Source organism: Hoplias malabaricus, chromosome 12 (assembly GCF_029633855.1).
Source record: "Hoplias malabaricus isolate fHopMal1 chromosome 12, fHopMal1.hap1, whole genome shotgun sequence".
In the NCBI taxonomy this organism is placed as follows: domain Eukaryota; kingdom Metazoa; phylum Chordata; class Actinopteri; order Characiformes; family Erythrinidae; genus Hoplias; species Hoplias malabaricus.
The window spans coordinates 27,832,308-27,849,707 of NC_089811.1; the positions used below are offsets into that span (position 1 = coordinate 27,832,308).

Below are 17,400 nucleotides of genomic sequence, written 5' to 3' on the forward strand. Positions count from 1 at the left end.
GGGATTCCTCTATCAGCATACCAGTGAATCTGTCTGTACATTTGGTATGAAACAATGTATGTACTGTGTTTGGACGAATATGTCTGTCACATATGAATGAACTATATGCCCCTGTATGTTTTCTGTGTGGTATATTAAATGGAAAAACCTGTATCAGTATAACTGCTTTACTTAAAGTACTTTGATTCTTTTTAACGTTTAGAATTTTTATTAGAGAGTGACGTCAATGAAGATCAAATGAACTGTAAACCTTGTCCTCAGACGTATGGAGCTATATTAGGGTCAAAAGTTTTGTTCATTTGAAAAAAAAATGCTGAAGATTGGAACTTTCAATTTCAGATTTTTTTTTCAAATGAACAAAACTTTTGACCCTAATGTAGCTCCATACTGAAGCCGTTTAAATATAGCGCGTGTAAACTCATAAAATGACGCATATTTCCGGCGAAACCATAAGAGGAGGTGGGGGGTACTTAATTATCATTGTTGGATGGAGGGTAACATATATACATGTTTTATATCTTTTGTAATATGTACTTTTGTTAAATGCTTGCACACGTGTATTTTAAGGAGACTCATGTCTAGTGTAGTGTAGGTTCGGCTCATTCTGAGACACTAATCCCCGCCCCCCCTCCCCCTGTTCCGCATTGGTCTTGGCCGGTGATGACGCGGGGCTGTTTAGTGACCGTGTGTGCGGAGGATTAGAGCAGTGCGGCGGATCTTCCGCGTAGGTATCATTGTGGTAAGGGAGAATGAACGCAAAATGTAGTATTCCGCAGAAAGCGCACAGAAACAGCAGTATCATACGATGTATTTACGTGGTCGGGTTCATGGTGAGTTTGCCTTTTATCTGTATTTTCCACTAAACAAATCGTCGGAGCCTGTGTTCGCTAATGATTCTTCTGTTGTAACTTTGAATAAGAGTCGATATTGTGGATTCAGAATATTCTCTTTCAGAGGCTGCCTTCAGTGCATTCATTGTAGTTAACAGTCGTGGCCTCTTTCTGTCGGTAAACCGTGTTCCGGACAATTCAGAAGGAAGTTCTTCACTGTCACCTGCTTTCACCAACCGCAACCTCTTCCCAAAACATAACACGCCCTTCAGAAACACAATGGAAACGTGATTACATTCGTATCAATGAAATACAGTTTCAATGAAAATCAGTGCTAGTGTGAACACTGCAAATGCCCTCCAAAGCCTAAAAAATGCATGCTATTGTGTTAATATAATGTTTTATTTTTTTATTCAGTGCAGTAATGAGAGGATTACTAATTAATTTTATACTGCTTGCTAGCTTTTACATTTATTTATTTTGAATAATAATTTGAGAAACCTTATCTTTGTTTTTTATCAATACAGTCTCCTGCATCAGAAATACCCTTTTTTTACTTCAGTGTTCATTCTCTCTCTCTCTCTCTCTCTCTCTCTCTCTCTCTCTCTCTCTCTCTCTCTCTCTCTCTCTCTTCATTCATTCATTCACACAGTATTTCTTAGTCTGAAGCAGTTAGTGTAATAGAAAGTGCCGTGACACTGAAGAAGTATGGTGTGACTTCAATCATGTCCTTGGCTGGTTTAACCACCAAACCTTTTGCTTGAGTTCTTTAGAGAATGCTGCTAAACAGGCTCTGGGGGTTCATTGTAAGCTCATAAGCAGGGTTTTTATGAAACTAAGTGCACGGCTTCACAACTGAGAAGTTTGGGTTCACACACTTCAATACATAATAATACATAATTTCCCAAATTTTCTGCTATTATATATTTTGGTTCTATAAGTACAGAACAATTCAAAACAGTGAATAGTCTTAAGGTAATAACTGAATAATAAGGGTTTAATCTATGAAGAATATTTAGCTGCATGTTACATGTGTGAGTTGGGTATTAATTAATTCATTCATTCATTCATAGGTTCATCCATAATCCGTAACCACTTCGCTCTTATCTGGATAGTTGCTTGTGTAAGCAGTGGGTGCAAGGAAGAAGCACACTCCGGACAAAGCACCAATCCATGGCCATGTTTTACCCACTCACCCAATCACACAGGAAAGATATTAACAAATTTAGCATAGCCAATCCACCTACCAAGTGTTTTTGAGTTGTGGGTGGAAACTGGAACACTAAGAGGAAACCCATTCAGATGACTGACCTTACTCACTGAATTGTTTCACTAGCTGTTCTGCCTCTTTATGCTTATAAGTCAGTGTTCATAATATAGTATTGCATTGATTCTGTCATTCACTGGTGTTTGGTTTGTATAGGACCTGTTTGGGGTCAGTATGATCATCCCTCTGCTCAGTCATCACGTAAAGGCATTAGGAGCAAGTCCTACAGTAGCTGGAATAGTGGGTAAGACTGTTTAACTATACAAAGGTCACAAAGCAATACATTTAACAGTTAATAATACAGTTAACACACTAAATAAACAAGTATTATTATTTGTTAGAGAAGATGCTGTTCTCTCTGGTTAGTTTACTTTCAGAAGTGCTGTGCCTTTTAAGGTGGAATGGCATGTTTGAGAAAGGAAGTCACTGTTGTTTGTATGTGTCTGAAGTTCAAATTGTTTACGTTTTTACTTACTGTTTGAACTAACACAGAAAATAATTTCTAAATCAAGTTGTTTAGTATTGTAACACTATGGGTCTGTTTACTTTCATGAAGTTAGTGCTCTCCTATATTTTTAGTCAGTTCCACCTTAAGTAATACAAAAGAACAAAAATAAGTCAATATTACCCACCTATGAAGCAGGGATCTTCTCGGTTCATGCTTTTCAATATTTGGAGTTCTCTCCATTGTCTAAATCACCCCAGATGCCATTTCTGTGCTGTGACCAGAGAGATGGAAAGCCTAGCATACAAAACTGAGACACTTTTTTTCTTTTACCCATTTACAAACACACTAGACTGGTTTAGAGCACACAAACAAATTGGAGAGCAGCAGATGGTAAAGAAACATACTCACAATTTTATAAAATGTGTTTTTTGATTAAAATCATGGACATTGCCTTTAACATAACACAGATTTTAAATCTTTGAACAAAAACATTCTGTTTAGACTTGATAGTTTTTTAATAGCAAATCTCAGAATGTTGCTTTTTAAGTGAACTAGTATATATCCATTCATCGAGATTCCAAGGGAGTATTCCAATAATGTATGTTTTAATTTTTGTTTCTTAAAATGTATAGTAACTCTCTAGCTTGCTATGATCAGGTCTGCTATAGCTCAGCCAATCACACATTCCAAAACATGCTAGGCTGGTGACCATCTGAATAACACAGAAATCTCAGAGGTTTATAAATGATTTATACTTCTCTCTTATTTTGACATTGCAGGTTCCACCTATGGGGTTTTGCAACTTTTCTCCAGCACTATAGTTGTAAGTAATGTGTTATTACTGTCTAAGAATTTGCTATGTATATATTACAAGTGCTGTTAAAGCCATTGTGTTTACAGTGATGCAAATGATCAGTTTTGGAATGCTGCTTATGGGCGATTTTATACTGTAAGACAGTTATTCACCATCGGAGCAGATGAGTCCACTTGCCTTTAGAAACCTCGTCCCCACTTTAAATTGATTTAAAACTGCAGGGTCATGAGGCAAATTAATAAGAGAAGGAAGCATTTGTTTTCCGTTGGATGCTAAGCATGGACATGGAGGACAGGAACAGCCATGGCTGTGTGATACGCCTAAAGACGACAGGCAGAACATAGCAAATTCAATTGGGGCCTGATTGCATAATGTCAGCATGTTTTGTGTGTGTGTGTGTGTGTGTGTGTGTGTGTGTGTCCCTATCTAATATAGTATAGTGTGTGCATGTGTATAATATCTTACACTAATGATAGCTGGTATGAAGGTGCATTCATGCACACAGATAACACACTGGGCTCCAGTTAAAACCAATTTAAGTAACCAAATCAAACCCCTTTTACATGATACACAACATTTTTCATTATCTTCCACTATGCTGTATTAAGTAAATGCACTTTTTCCTCAATGCCACATTTTACTAACAACAGACAGCCTTTGGATGTCTCATATATTCTGTAATCCTGTGTTAAAAATATGAATCTATTGGGTCTGGTGTAAATTGAGACTAAAATGTTAGATGATTGGGTCTGGCGTAAATTGTCAAACTGAGTAAAAATTATTCCAGATTCTAGGCCTCATCATTTAATGTTTTATTGAGAAGCAAGAAATGCAACAAACTTCCAAGACTGAAATTTGGAGGCAGGGAAAGACATCACTTAAGTTTCCTCGAAAATAGTGAAAAGATCTATAAAATTTAAGGGTGAATACACTAAACTCTATACATTTGATTTAGAGTTAGTGTTTGAGGCTTTTATTTAAGCCTGAGTATAAACTGTTTATGAAGTATATATTAGTTTACCTAATTATTGCCTATGGTAGCAAACCAATGATTTGTACTTAATGGACTTTCTGAACAGATAATAGTGTGGTTTCTGATATTTGCAGAGTAGTGTATATTGATTTTGCCCTGTCCCTCTGAACCTTGTTATTGTAGGGCAGCTGGAGTGATGTAGTGGGAAGACGCTATTCGTTGCTGACATGTCTACTACTCAGTGCCTTTGGATATGGCCTTTTGGGGCTGTCCACTAGTATTACCTTGTTTGTACTCGCTCGAATACCAGTGGGTAAGTTATTTCATGTTTTACCTATATTATCTCTCAGATAAAAATATTAATTTTATTTTAATTTTGGACATTCTGTATACATGCACCAGTTATTGTGAATCGTGCCGTTTCACTAGCAAGATGTTTAGATTGCATTATAAATTTTATTAAAAATAAACTATTACTTTCCTTTCCACAGGATTATTTAAACATTCCCTGTCCATCTGTCGAGCTCTCCTGTCAGATCTTGTGACAGAGACAGAGCGCCCTCTAGTGATGGGTTACTTTAATGCAGCCTCCAGTGTAGGATTCATTCTGGGTCCTGTGGTAGGAGGTTACCTCACTGAACATGAAGGAGGGTTCTACTTGTCCTCGTTTGTTTGTGCATCCATCTTCATCCTTAATGCAGGTAATAGAGAGAAAATACAGGTTTGTTATAGAAAGCATAGACATCCAAAATATTTACATGTATAATATGTTCAGAGGTTTCCTTTGTTGCCAAAAAGACATTACTACCTTAATATGAAACAGACAGGTGTGACGAGAAAGTGATCTATTCTGTGGATTGACTCATCTCATTTTGTGCATTTCTTCAGGTTTGGTCTGGATGTTGCCATGGAATGAGACACTAAGTCACAGTATAGATGCTAACAGTAATACTAATAGCAGCAAAGCCTATGACAGGCTAAAGAACGGTGCTGCTGGGAACCACCATGACCCCTCCTCTTCCAGCAAATCTCATGGTTCTGCTGGAGCTTCCTGCTGGGACCGGAGGGATACGAATCTTCTCCAGTCTGCCTGGAGACAGCTGAGCTCAGTGTGGGTGCGTATCCACATTGTGGCCTCCTCAGACATGTGGGATGTCTTCCTAGTGCGCCTGTTAATGGCTGTGGCTATAATGCTGTACTACAGTAACTTCTCACTGGCTATGGAAGAGCGCTTTGACCTCAAGCCCAAAGTGACTGGCTACTTGATCAGCTACAGCAGCATGCTGGGAGCCCTTGCTGGCTGCCTAGTGGGACCTGTCACTCATCTCTATGGTAATAACATGTCTGCTCTCCTTCTGCACTCAACTATGCTCACAAGCTCATTGATTTTCCTGTATGCCATGGCACCCAACGTGTGGCACGTGCTTCTTAGCTCTACCTTCTTTGCCATCTCTACCACCATTGGCCGCACATGCATCACTGACCTGGAGCTGCAGCGAGGTGGGGTACAAGCCAGTGGAACCTTAATAGGGGCTGGGCAATCAGTAACAGCAGTGGGACGAGTTCTGGCCCCACTGCTGTCTGGTCTGGCCCAAGAGTTCAGTCCCTGTGGTCCACCCAGCCTTGGAGCAGTGCTGGGCCTTGTAGCTGTAGGTGTGCTGCTGTTTAGGACTCCAAATTGGGAGAGTAATGTCAAAGTGAAAGACAAGACCCACTAACTGTGACAGCCACACACACAAAAGAATGGGACAATGTGGTGAGCTGAAGATGGCAGTGACTTTCTGATCTGTCTGAATGAAGGTTGAAATTAGAGCTCTCACTGATCTGGTTGGTTTGGTCTTGGAGCAGTCACGACCGTGAGTGTCAGCAGAGGAGGACCTGCCACAGAGGTGAAATTTTAACAGCACTGCCTTTATACCAAGGCAAAAAACTTCCTGTGCCACATACTTTCATATTTTAAGACAAACAGTAGAAAGCGGATATTAATTAGGTGAACACCTATAATCAGTATCATCAACCAGTCACCAGCTTAGGTGGTTTAAGAGATGTAGTCATCTATGTATTACAGGGAAACACCACTTTCTGTACTGTTTGGTTTTGTTTTTTGTTACCTCAGTGAGGCATTAATGGGACAAAAACACTACATTTCTTGCACTTCATTATATGCACTTCCTCTTTTGTGTTTTTAAATATATAATGTACACAAAAATACACTTGGTCCAAAGCAAATAATATTATGCCCCTACAGTCCATATCAGCTGTGAAAGTCTGTACATTCCTCTTCTTTTTCTAAGAACAATCTTAGAAAATCTAATCTAATTTAATAATTAAATAAAAATCTTTTAGTGCATAATTTACGTTAATCTGTTTAGTTTTACATATGGATTGTTTTTCAGATAATGTTCTTGTGTGTGTGTGTACACGTCCATGCAGAACATATCCTCTCATTTGACCAGGGGTGTCCATTCATTCATTCATTATCTGTAACTGCTTATCCAATTCAGGGTTGCGGTGTGTCTGGAGCCTACCCAGAATCACTGGGTGCAAGGCAGGAACACACCCTGGAGGGGGCACCAGTTTTTCACAAGGCGACACACACTCACACATTCACTCACACCTCTAGACACCAATCCACCTAACAGTGTGTGTTTTTGGACCCTGGGAGGGAACCTAAGCACTCGGAGGAAACCCACGCGGATACAGGGAGAACTCCTCACAGACAGTCACCCGGAGCGGGACTTGATTCCACAACCTTCAGGTCCCTGCAGCTGTGTGACTGCGACACTACTGTGCTGCGGGATTTCCATACTTTTCCCAATAGTTTATTTTGTTTGTTACATCAAGCATTATTGCAAAGTGAGAATGGGCAGGTAGTCCAGTTTAACTTATCAGTTCAAAACTGATATGTGTGACAATATTTATTGCATTCATTTTTATTCTTGTATGTTTTATTCTTGTATGTAATTATATGAAATGAAAATGTAACAATTTTCTTGTTCTGCTTTCAAAAATGAGGAATAATTCTCATGGTCCCTGGCTGTAATTACAGATTAATTTTAAAAATGCTCCTTTAAAAATAAAATAAATACACAACCTCAATAAAATCTGTGTTTAAACAACATATGACATAAATATAGTAGCAAATACTACAGATACATCAAGTGCATGCACCTCACTGGGTAATGAGGCACTCTTCCATTGCAGTGACAAAAGAAGGTTGGATTTATGTGAAAACGTAATCATCAACTGGAAAGCTTAAGTTGTAACAAAAAGCATATGTGAAATCACAGCTGTGACATTCTCTTTTTCAAGCACAACACAACTTAAAATGAAAAAAGTAGCAGCTAAAATTCAATGTATATCTCAGTTTTTTTTTATTATATTTGGGAGTACAACAAAACACAAGACACACAAATCAACTTCCTGTGGTTCATGTGGTCTATTGCAAATATTTTATAGCAATATCAGTTTCCAGCAGAATATAAAAAACAAACCAAAACAAACAGAAGCAAACAAGATGAGCAATTTTATTTTAAATTATTGTATTCAAAATTAATGCAGATCAACAGTTAACAAGGAAAATCAAACTAGCTGTAAAATGTTGTCTTCCAAAACATTTTAACCCAGCTTCTTCTAGGTCCTGGATACTAAGAATTTGTAATAAGAGTAATTTCTGATGTCTGATTACTTTTATTTATTTATTTTTAAATTATTTATTTATTTATTTTTAACTTTAATGATTGATGGGTAGAATTTATAAAGGATCTCACTGATTTGTAAACAGCAAAAAACAAACAGATGCATGCAAATGTATAAACCCTTGGTCAGAGTGAGGCATATTAACCCTGGAGTGTATCATTTTCCTTATTTACCTTTTATCAAATCATGCAGTCTGCAGTGTAGAATTTACTGGTCCTGCGATTTGCAATGAGCCCTTGGTAAGAGAGGCTTCCGTGGCCCACCACTACTGCGGTCAGGGGGCTCTGGAGTCCATAATGTTGGGGGAGAGACAGGCTGCTCTTCACCTTCTAGTTCACTGTCCACGATACTGGGCTTCCCAGATGAACTGCTATGCTGCTGTGGAGCTCGTCGTCTATAGTCAATGGAGCTGGAGCTCTGGTGAGTCTCTGCATGTCCTCTCTGCTCCTTAGGCACCTCATCATCCATATTCACCACAGAGTGCAGCTCCCTGAGAGGGTCTAGCCTAAGCGCCCTGGACGAGTAGGGCCGAGGCTGTTTAGACCTGGGCCGGGCTGACCGGGTGCTGAGTTCTAATGCAGTATCAGCATCACCTGAAAAATACAGTATCTAAGTCAGTGTTTCCCAATCCTACTCATGGATTAACCTTGACTTGCATTTTATAGTGTACCCCTGCTGTAAGACACCCACATTAACAAAGGCTACTTATTTTTTTAAACTTGATCATATAAATATTGGGCCCACATGCCGATTTAATAATGTGCATATTACCAGTAAAGTCCAGAGAGTTAAAAGTCATTTTGATTGTGCCATCCAGCTAGAACACAAGTAGCTTATGAATTTTCAACAACAAGAGAGACTTGTGAAGTTATCAGAAATAATCTAAAATCTGTGATTAGGTAGACAAACAATGGAAAATGGAAGAATTAAAAAATAATAATGTGTGAAGACTTAATTTGAAAATATAAACCCAGGTGACACTGTCTGTACAGGAAGTATCACTGTAGTAAAGGACATTTGGAGATATCCTTGGAGGATAAAGAGTAAGTTAGTCCTGAACCCTAGAGCACTTCTCCAAAGCTCCATATCCTCTACCATACCATTTAACATTTGAGATTCAAAAAGACAAATAAAGAGTACAAAGTATGGTTTATAGCAGTAGATGTGTGCCCCACCATTGTGATTGGGTCTTTCTGTAGCTAATCTATAGTCCAGACTCTGACCCACGGGCAGAGAAAAGTACTTCTGTGATCTGGTTGCTTCCTGAAAAGTGCAAAGTGAAAAAAAGAGCTTAGATCTTACTCAGAAAAATATGGTATTATATTGCTCTGAGAGACTGCTGCAATTAATATTTCATACTGAGCGCTGGAAGCTTCTAGCCCTGAGGCTGCGTCGAATGCTGGTGTGACGCCTTATCAGGATCTCTCTCGCTTTGCTGTCATTGGGCAATGCATGCTTATTGGTGTAGGACACCGTCTGAGAGTAAAAGATCAAATCAAAATGTCACAAAATTCACCTAATACTTCAGACTTAAACGGTGGTGAAATCTAGACAGGTTAAAATATAGCATACACACAGCATTTTTAGTTTTACTAACAATCCTTCAAAAGTAAACAATGAAAAATCATTATGATCCAGTATACATTCAAATCATGAAGGGTTCCATATGTAGACTATTCAGAGCATGCTAGATATTTCTATTTCTGTGCTACTGGTAGTGCTGTTATTGCTTTGATAAAGTTTTCTTATTTATTGTGCTGTGTGTGTTTCAGGAACAAAAAGGAACTTAATGTAATTAATATCTAAGCTCAAAATGAATACAGTTCTATCAAGATTTGACACATTGAATAACAACTACAAATAAACTAATGTTAACTTTGACAACGTGACAAACTCACCCTCTCTCTGATCTTGTACATGTTCTTTGACAGGATTTCATGCATTGCCACCAGATCAGATGCCAAGAATGTTTTCTTAGGTTTATAAGAACTCTTATCAGAAGTCTTCTCCTCACTGAAAAACAAACAATACATGGGAACACCAGCCCTTTGTAGCCTTTGCTACAATTAAGTCTTTATTAAAGTTGTGATTTGTAGAGAAGTAGACATACTGCAGTGAGATGAGTGAGGGTGCTGCACTAATGTCACCAGATATGGTGTCCAGGACCTCCATGGCATTCTGCAGCTCCAGCTTCTTGTACAGCGCCACAATGCTTGATTCAGGCCGGTCATCACGAATCAGAATCTTACGGATGAAACGGTTATTAAACCGCATAAACCTAACAACAAACAAGATACAGACAACTAGAAAGTTATTAGAACATTTAAGAGTGTATATACAGTGTCATATTTATTAATACTACATTTGTACACCAATATGCAAAAGGTCTGCTCAGGGTACATTGGTAAATAACCTTCCTAATAGTTTTAATTTAGTTAATTAAAAGTGTCCTCTTTGTGGACACTGAAGTTCATCAGGTGTACACACCTGTGTACCCTTTCTAAAAAGCATAAATTTAAGCATAAGGTTTAAATGATTTGAACATCATTACATTCTGCATTCATTTACATTTTGAAGAGCACTTTTCTGGAAATGGGCCTTGAAAATTTTTAAAATTTATTGTGAATAATAAGTCGGTGTTTCATCATTATGTGTTTCTGTTACTTCAATCTCCTCTTCTTTGTCAGGGACCTAATACTTACTTATCCTTCAAGGAGTGATGACTCCATTGTCCACATAGATCCTCTACACCCGCAATGATATGTTCCATCAACTGAAAGTCAGGGCAACTTGATTATCACGAGTGCAAGATTTCTTTTTATATTGTAGAATAATTTATATTTCTTTTTTTAAACCTCTATACTCAAATCTCAGCCACCATTTACTTAAATAATACAGACCATGCCCATCACCAGTTACCTACCCTTTTGTGAATCTCAACATTGATGGTGTCAAGATTTCGGTTGGTTTTACGTACGTTCATCAGCTCAATAATTGGCCTTATACTGATACCCTACAAATAAAAGTGATAATGTTTATTTGTTCTTCTTACTGCATGATTGTATTTAAATTCTGTCAGAGAAATAATTAGAGGGAAACATTTAAAGGTTTTTAACTGCATGGCCTAATACTTTCATTTCTGTAAATATTATAAACATGCCTATTAGGCCTGAAGTGACAGAAGAATCACTGATCATTTATTAAGATTGAGTGGACAAAATCAGATCAAAGGTGTTGTTCTAAGATGAGATTATTTGACTTTAAATGGAAGAAATACCTGGATGAAAACTGTGAAGAGGATGATGACAATTGTGGCTGTTACAAAGAGATTTTTACGAATGATAGTATTTGGAAGTGTGTAGACCAAGGCAAATGATATGGCCCCTCTAAGGCCACCATACGCAAGACCAAACTGGTCCTTAAAGTTGAATGGAATAGTGCGGAAGGGGTTAATGATCTGCGTTAGAACCAGGATACCTGAAAGACAACAGCAGTTAATGAGGTTTCATTGGTAATTATTTTGGAGCTGGTCTGATCTCGACAGACCTTGAAATTGATGTATTAATACATTTCAAATAAATACTGCTTGGAATGAAATACATTTCCATTCTATATTAATCTTCTATAGAACCATACTATGCCATCAATAGTTATACTCATACATTTGGGTCATTACCTAGGCTTCTCCAGATCTGGGTGAAGAGCAGAGTGAAGAGGATGTAACCCCAGTTCCACTCATGATCGGTTGTTATGGTAACAACCCCCAGGAAGAAGAATATGAGTGTCTCTGACACAGCACCAAGCATTTTTATGACATGACGAATAGTGGTGCATGAACGCTGGGACACATTCTCCTCCACATAATACTTCATGGTCAAGGCACAGGTCACAATGCTGATGATATTAAAAAATAAACTTCAGTGATGACATGAAGATGCATAATCTATATGTTCTGTGTTCATTGTTGTTCATTGAATTTAAAGGCTTTTTCTGACCAAGTACCAAGGATCAATGTGTGAGTGTATGTGTGTGTGTGTGTATGTTGCATTACTTCACTCACGCCATGATGCTGGAGATGGATAAAAGCTCAGCTAGCAGATAGGCCAGGTAGCTGTACATGAAGATGAAGAGAGGCTCTATCTCTCTCACTTTCCTTGTGAAACGAGTGGTAAAGGCTGCCACAAAACCAAACACAAAGCCAAAGAGCATTCCACCTATGCCCACCAGAAAAAAGCGCACCACACCCAAAAACACATCTGCAGCGTCCACCACAGGCAACTCTGCCACATGATTGAAGAGATTATACAAAACCTGTGCAAAACAAGGGATAAAAAAATAATAAATTAATCAGGCAGGTCAAACATAAGTCAGCATATCTGTATTACGAAACACAAACAGCTTCACATATTGCCATTCAAGTGCTGCAAAACTAGAATTAATATGGGTAAGGTTAATTACTAAAACACTCATGGGAGAGATTTATCAACAAGGTGTAAGAGCTAACATTCGAGTAATGTGCTAAACCAGCAATCTACCTCTAGATGTGGTATTACTAAGTACTATGCAAGTATTTCCTTGTGGTCCTGATTGTGAGGACAGATACTGGGAAAGGTAAACAATGTTCAAACAACATGAAAAACTAAATAATTCACAAATTAGTCATAGTTTGCCTTATAAGCTTTTTAAACATTTCTAAAGTAAATATGTCTGTATCTTCAGGCATTGTCCTGGCATGACTAAAGGCCTTTTCTTGTCAATATGACACCGAAACTCTGTTTCTAGGTGGCAACCACGCCTGCTCCTGCATGGTCAAATGTTTGCCCTTGTACACAGTTACAGGGCACAAAACAAAAGCCTTGCTCACAAAGCCAAGTAAAGATATGCTTCCAAGGTCCATAATCAAAGGCACAGGCAAAGACTTTAAGACAGACATGGTTCACACAAAAATACTCCCTCATTTCTTGCTTCAAAGTTTTGAAAAACAAAAAATATGTGAGGGTGAAAAATATATGACACCCATTTATGTCGATTTAAAACCAAGCTTATGACATAAAGCCGATAGTGATGAGTGACGTATGACTTGAAATCCAAATAATATGTGCACAGAAGACCTGTTAAACACATAACATTATTAGTAACTGAAAAAATGGAAAGTTTCCAATCACTCTTATAGTGCAAGACACTTTTAAAATTTTTAAAAATATTCATTAGAAAATGAATGTACTTTCACAGTTCTCTGAATTTTTGGGCAGATGATTTTAACATTATCATCACATGCGCTCAAATCAGACAATGTAAAGTAAAGTGTCATCCACTGGAATAAGAGCTAAAAGAGATTCTACTGCTACATCATTCAAAAGAATCAGGCACCTTGATATTTAAAAGTGTTGGGGAGCAGCAACTCAAGAGACCAAAGAAACTCAAGAAATTAGACATCAGAAATTAATAAGTTAATCAGAAAATAAATAAATAAATAAATGCATAAATAAATAAGATTATCAATAACTCTCTAACTTTACATCTGGGTAGATTTTACCTGCTCATGTGCTTGAAAATCAATCTCAATAAATTTACTCACCACAGTAACTGCGTCATTAAACATGGACTCGCCAAACACCACGATGTAAAGCTGCTCATTGATGTTCACATCCTCAAACACAGTGAGCACAGCCACTGGGTCCACAGCTGATATGATGGAGGCGAAGAGCAGGTTCTCCTGAAGGTTAATGTCCTCAACACCAAAGGCCTGGATCTGACATACACCATAAAGAGAGATACCAACACCAATGGAGTTCCACAAAGTGCCCACAATGGAAAACCACAGCACTGTGCCAACGTTCTCAAAAAAGGGCCGAGTGGGCATGAAGTAGGCTGAATCCAGGACGATAGGAGGCAGCATGTACAGGAAGAAGACACTGGAGGTCAGGACGGCTGGGGGCTGCTCATGAACTGCGTGCATAATTGCTCCCACTATAAGACCAATTGCAATCAACAAGCAGGTCTCTGGAACCCAAATTGTGATCTTATGGTACACATGGAAACCTGATTATAGAAGTAAAAGAAATGGTCACATCTGCAGTCCAAAAACTATACATGCTAAAAATGTTAAGAAACATATAATATTTCTCATTTTTTATTTATTTTAAGAATATTAGTAGTTTGTTATTAAGATTGTTATTTTTACACAGTTTTATATGCTTCATGTTATTAATGTAGCAAAAATTCTATACATCTCTGGCAGATAATAACATTCCCTTAAATATACAAAATGTAAAATTTAGAAATCACTAAAATAAGCATAAGCTTTTTAAAACAATAACAGAAAGATAAATATCAGATAAATAGACTAGATTTAAGAGGCTGTATTTTATTTATGTGCCATTTATTCTTTTCATTGTGCTATATTTACTAGAGATATGAGACATGGCAAAATATCTTTCCTCTCCAAATAAGTCCTTCTACAGTCATCAATTAAACTCATAAAAACATATTAAGAAGTTGTTTTCAAGACTGAGTTACCTAATAACTTAAAAGCAGCTTTGAACTTTCATTCAGCATGTGCAGATCTGTGAATATGCAATTAGTCCCCACATCCATCTCCCTCTCTCCAAATGAACAGGACTGGTTCCCTAGACTTATGACCTAAGAAACCCTGTTTGTCTGTGTTTGCTGTTTGGGACTGTCATAGTTAAATTGTGGTTTGAACGCAGAAATGCTCACCCATGTTTTTGAAAACTTTTCTCTCATGATACATATTAATGTATGTTTGCTCATGATACCAGTATATAACACAACACCAATGTGTTTACAAAACACAACAAAAAGTCAAAACATGATTTTCGATAAAGATATTTTTGATGTTTTATGAGACGGATAATGTGTAAGTTATAAAATCTGTAAAGAAAACAAGAATGTTCACTGAGAGCTTGTGACTGAAACTACTTATCAGTTTATGGCAGTGTGTTTGCTTACCTATTTTTGCAAATGAAGCCAGTAACACCCATAGTGTAATCTCAAAGGGAATCTGAACTCGTGGGTAGTTGACGGTGAAGAGGGGGAGATAGCTTTTCTCTGCTTCAGGAAACACCTGAGGAGATTTATCTGCTGCCCCATGTTCTGTGGTTTTAACCAGTGGTGTAGCAGTTGTGGATTGTGTTGAAACCTCCTCGCTGGCTCCAAAGAAGACCAATCCTGGCACAGCCAAGGAAATGACAATGATAAAAACAGGCCTTTTTAAAAAGGCCATTTTCTCCTCCAAGGTGTAAGCTCTTGAGGAAAGTCTTAAAGAAAAACTGCTGTTCTCCTGCCACAGCCAAGTACTACAAGCAATTCAAAAGACGATTCAAGAAGAAAAACATGCTGTAAAAAAATTAAACCAAGAAATGAACTCAACTGTTGCTCCATTCTTATCCATAACTTGTCCCACTAAGTGTTTTTAAACTGTAAAATCCTCTCTTCAGCTCCCTTCGTACTGCGTTCACCTGCTTTTCTTCTACCTGAGAGAGTCTGTGGTGGGTGTGGCCTCGTGCACACACCTCATAGGAGTACATGCTCCCTTTGTGCTCTAGATCAGACTGAAGCAGTACATCACCTCCAGAAGAATTCATCAGCCTGGGATCAGACTCAGTTAAATGGTACTGATACTCTGCCAAATAATAAAACACAATTTACCAAAGCCTATGTCTGAGCAAGAGAAGTCCAAACAAATCCCCATTTCACTGATTTCTCTATAACACTGTTTCTCAATCCTAGGCATGGAGACTCCTGCACTGCACATTTGTGCTTTCCCAGTTCTAACATGTTCACTTCAGCTAAAGCATTTGGACTTTTTTTTAGCTGGAGCATGAAACACTATGGGGGCGACACAGGGGCGCAGCGGGTAGTGTCGCAGTCACTCTGCTCCAGGGACATGGAGGTTGTGGGTTCAAGTCCAGCTCTGGGTGACTGTCTGTGAGGAGTTTGGTGGGTTTCCTCTGGGTGCTCCGGTTTCCTCTCATGGTCCAAAAACACGTTGGTAGGTGGATTGGCGACTCAGAAGTGTCCGTAAGTGTGAGTGTGTGTTTGTGTGTGTTGTCCTATTAAGGACTGGCGCCCTCTCCAGGGTGTATTCCAGCCTTGCGCCCAATGATTCCGGGTAGGCTCCAGACCTACCGTGACCCTGAACTGGAAAAGTGGTTACATATAATGAATGAATGAATGAATGAAACACTATGGCTGAAAAATCAAAGGGCTCCTTATGCCCGGTATAGTGCACCACAGGTCATCATGTCTCCTGTACACAAAACATTGCACTGTCAACTGGAGGCCAGTATGTCTACATATTTTGTGTAGAACCTCTTATTGCATGACTTAGTGTACTACACCAGGAGTAGAGAGCAATTTGAACACATGTTTACATGGAAACTGGATATTTTTAGGTAGTATTCTGTTTTCTGGGAAGTGAGAGATGCACAAATATAGACATGCAGGTGTTGCTCCCTAGAATGCAAAATAGGAACTAAATGACAGACAAAACGAAAATGATCAATTCCTTTTGAAACTGGAAGTGGCATGTATCTTCTAAAATACTTAGAATGGTAAAAATACTTTACAAGTTGTACTTAAATGTGCACTAGTCACTTACATTAGAGGCCCTGTCTGTGTTGTTGCAGTTCACTCTCCTAATCACAATATCCCAACCAATCCCAACCAATGCACTAGTGCATTTGTCAAGGCACATTTGTGCAGTTGCCAAGCAAGTGAACTCAGCAACAAAGACAGCCATTTAAGGCAGGTGTACCATTTTTCAAACAGGTTTTCTCAGGAACAGAATGCGCTTGTGCTAATGACATTGCTAAAATAACTATTATTTAACATGTTTTTAATATTTAACACTTAACATGTAGTAGTCAGAAACCAACTAAAGTGGACTAGTGCACATTTTACTGCACTTTTTAATACTTTTTAAATTACACACCATTTTGAGTGCCTGCAGCGCTGAATGCTGACCACTAGCAAGCACTGCTACCGCACCTCTACACTTTTTCTATACGGCCAGTAATAGTGGATGATGATGATGATGATGATGATGAGGATGATGATGATAATGATGATGATGTGTAAAATACAGCATGTATTTATGCTCGTGTGGCTGAATGCCATTCAGTTCAATGTAATGATCCAAGATCTCGTGAAAAGCTTTCCCAGATGATTGACTGGTTCATGCAAGGAAGAATGCAGATTCTTTCAGAAAATCATTGACCGAGAAAGTATTTTCAAATATTTGGACGTATGTCGTTCATTCATTCATTTCCTGGCATCGCGTTTTGAGCTGGACCTGCTCCGACGCAGTAATGTCTTTGAAGTCGTGCCTGACGGAGGCGGGGCGAA

The 17,400-nt window shown here is 38.4% G+C and overlaps 2 protein-coding genes across 2 annotated transcripts; one reads left to right on the top strand and one right to left on the bottom strand.

Annotated features, from left to right (window-relative positions):
- The first annotated feature begins 692 nt into the window (after positions 1-692).
- On the top strand, positions 693-7,392 carry mfsd9 (major facilitator superfamily domain containing 9). The gene is made up of 6 exons (XM_066640938.1): positions 693-830; positions 2,254-2,341; positions 3,325-3,368; positions 4,516-4,645; positions 4,824-5,033; positions 5,221-7,392. Exons 1-6 carry the CDS (start codon positions 750-752, stop codon positions 6,048-6,050), a joined length of 1,383 nt encoding a protein of 460 aa, XP_066497035.1. The 5' UTR covers positions 693-749; the 3' UTR covers positions 6,051-7,392.
- Positions 7,393-7,727: 335 nt separating this feature from the next.
- Positions 7,728-15,277, bottom strand: slc9a2 (solute carrier family 9 member 2). Its single transcript, XM_066686559.1, has 12 exons — positions 15,004-15,277; positions 13,610-14,073; positions 12,092-12,342; positions 11,708-11,925; positions 11,309-11,508; positions 10,955-11,044; positions 10,734-10,804; positions 10,142-10,309; positions 9,930-10,044; positions 9,391-9,507; positions 9,207-9,294; positions 7,728-8,624 (listed from the first exon to the last, which is right to left on the bottom strand). The coding sequence occupies exons 1-12, from the start codon at positions 15,275-15,277 to the stop codon at positions 8,239-8,241; spliced, it is 2,442 nt and encodes an 813-aa protein (XP_066542656.1). The 3' UTR covers positions 7,728-8,238.
- Between the last annotated feature and the right edge of the window lie 2,123 nt (positions 15,278-17,400).

Bases quoted from the DNA above. Each gene is read 5' to 3' on its own strand.
- mfsd9 (XM_066640938.1), top strand. From the start codon at position 750: ATGAACGCAAAATGTAGTATTCCGCAGAAAGCGCACAGAAACAGCAGT. The intron at 831-2,253 runs GTGAGTTTGCCT...TGGTTTGTATAG, and splicing joins TTTACGTGGTCGGGTTCATG to GACCTGTTTGGGGTCAGTAT. The intron at 3,369-4,515 runs GTAAGTAATGTG...TTGTTATTGTAG, and splicing joins TTTTCTCCAGCACTATAGTT to GGCAGCTGGAGTGATGTAGT.
- slc9a2 (XM_066686559.1), bottom strand. From the start codon at position 15,277: ATGGCCTTTTTAAAAAGGCCTGTTTTTATCATTGTCATTTCCTTGGCT. The intron at 11,045-11,308 runs GTATTTCTTCCA...TTTTATTTGTAG, and splicing joins TCTTCACAGTTTTCATCCAG to GGTATCAGTATAAGGCCAAT. The intron at 9,295-9,390 runs GTATGAAATATT...TGCACTTTTCAG, and splicing joins CTAGAAGCTTCCAGCGCTCA to GAAGCAACCAGATCACAGAA.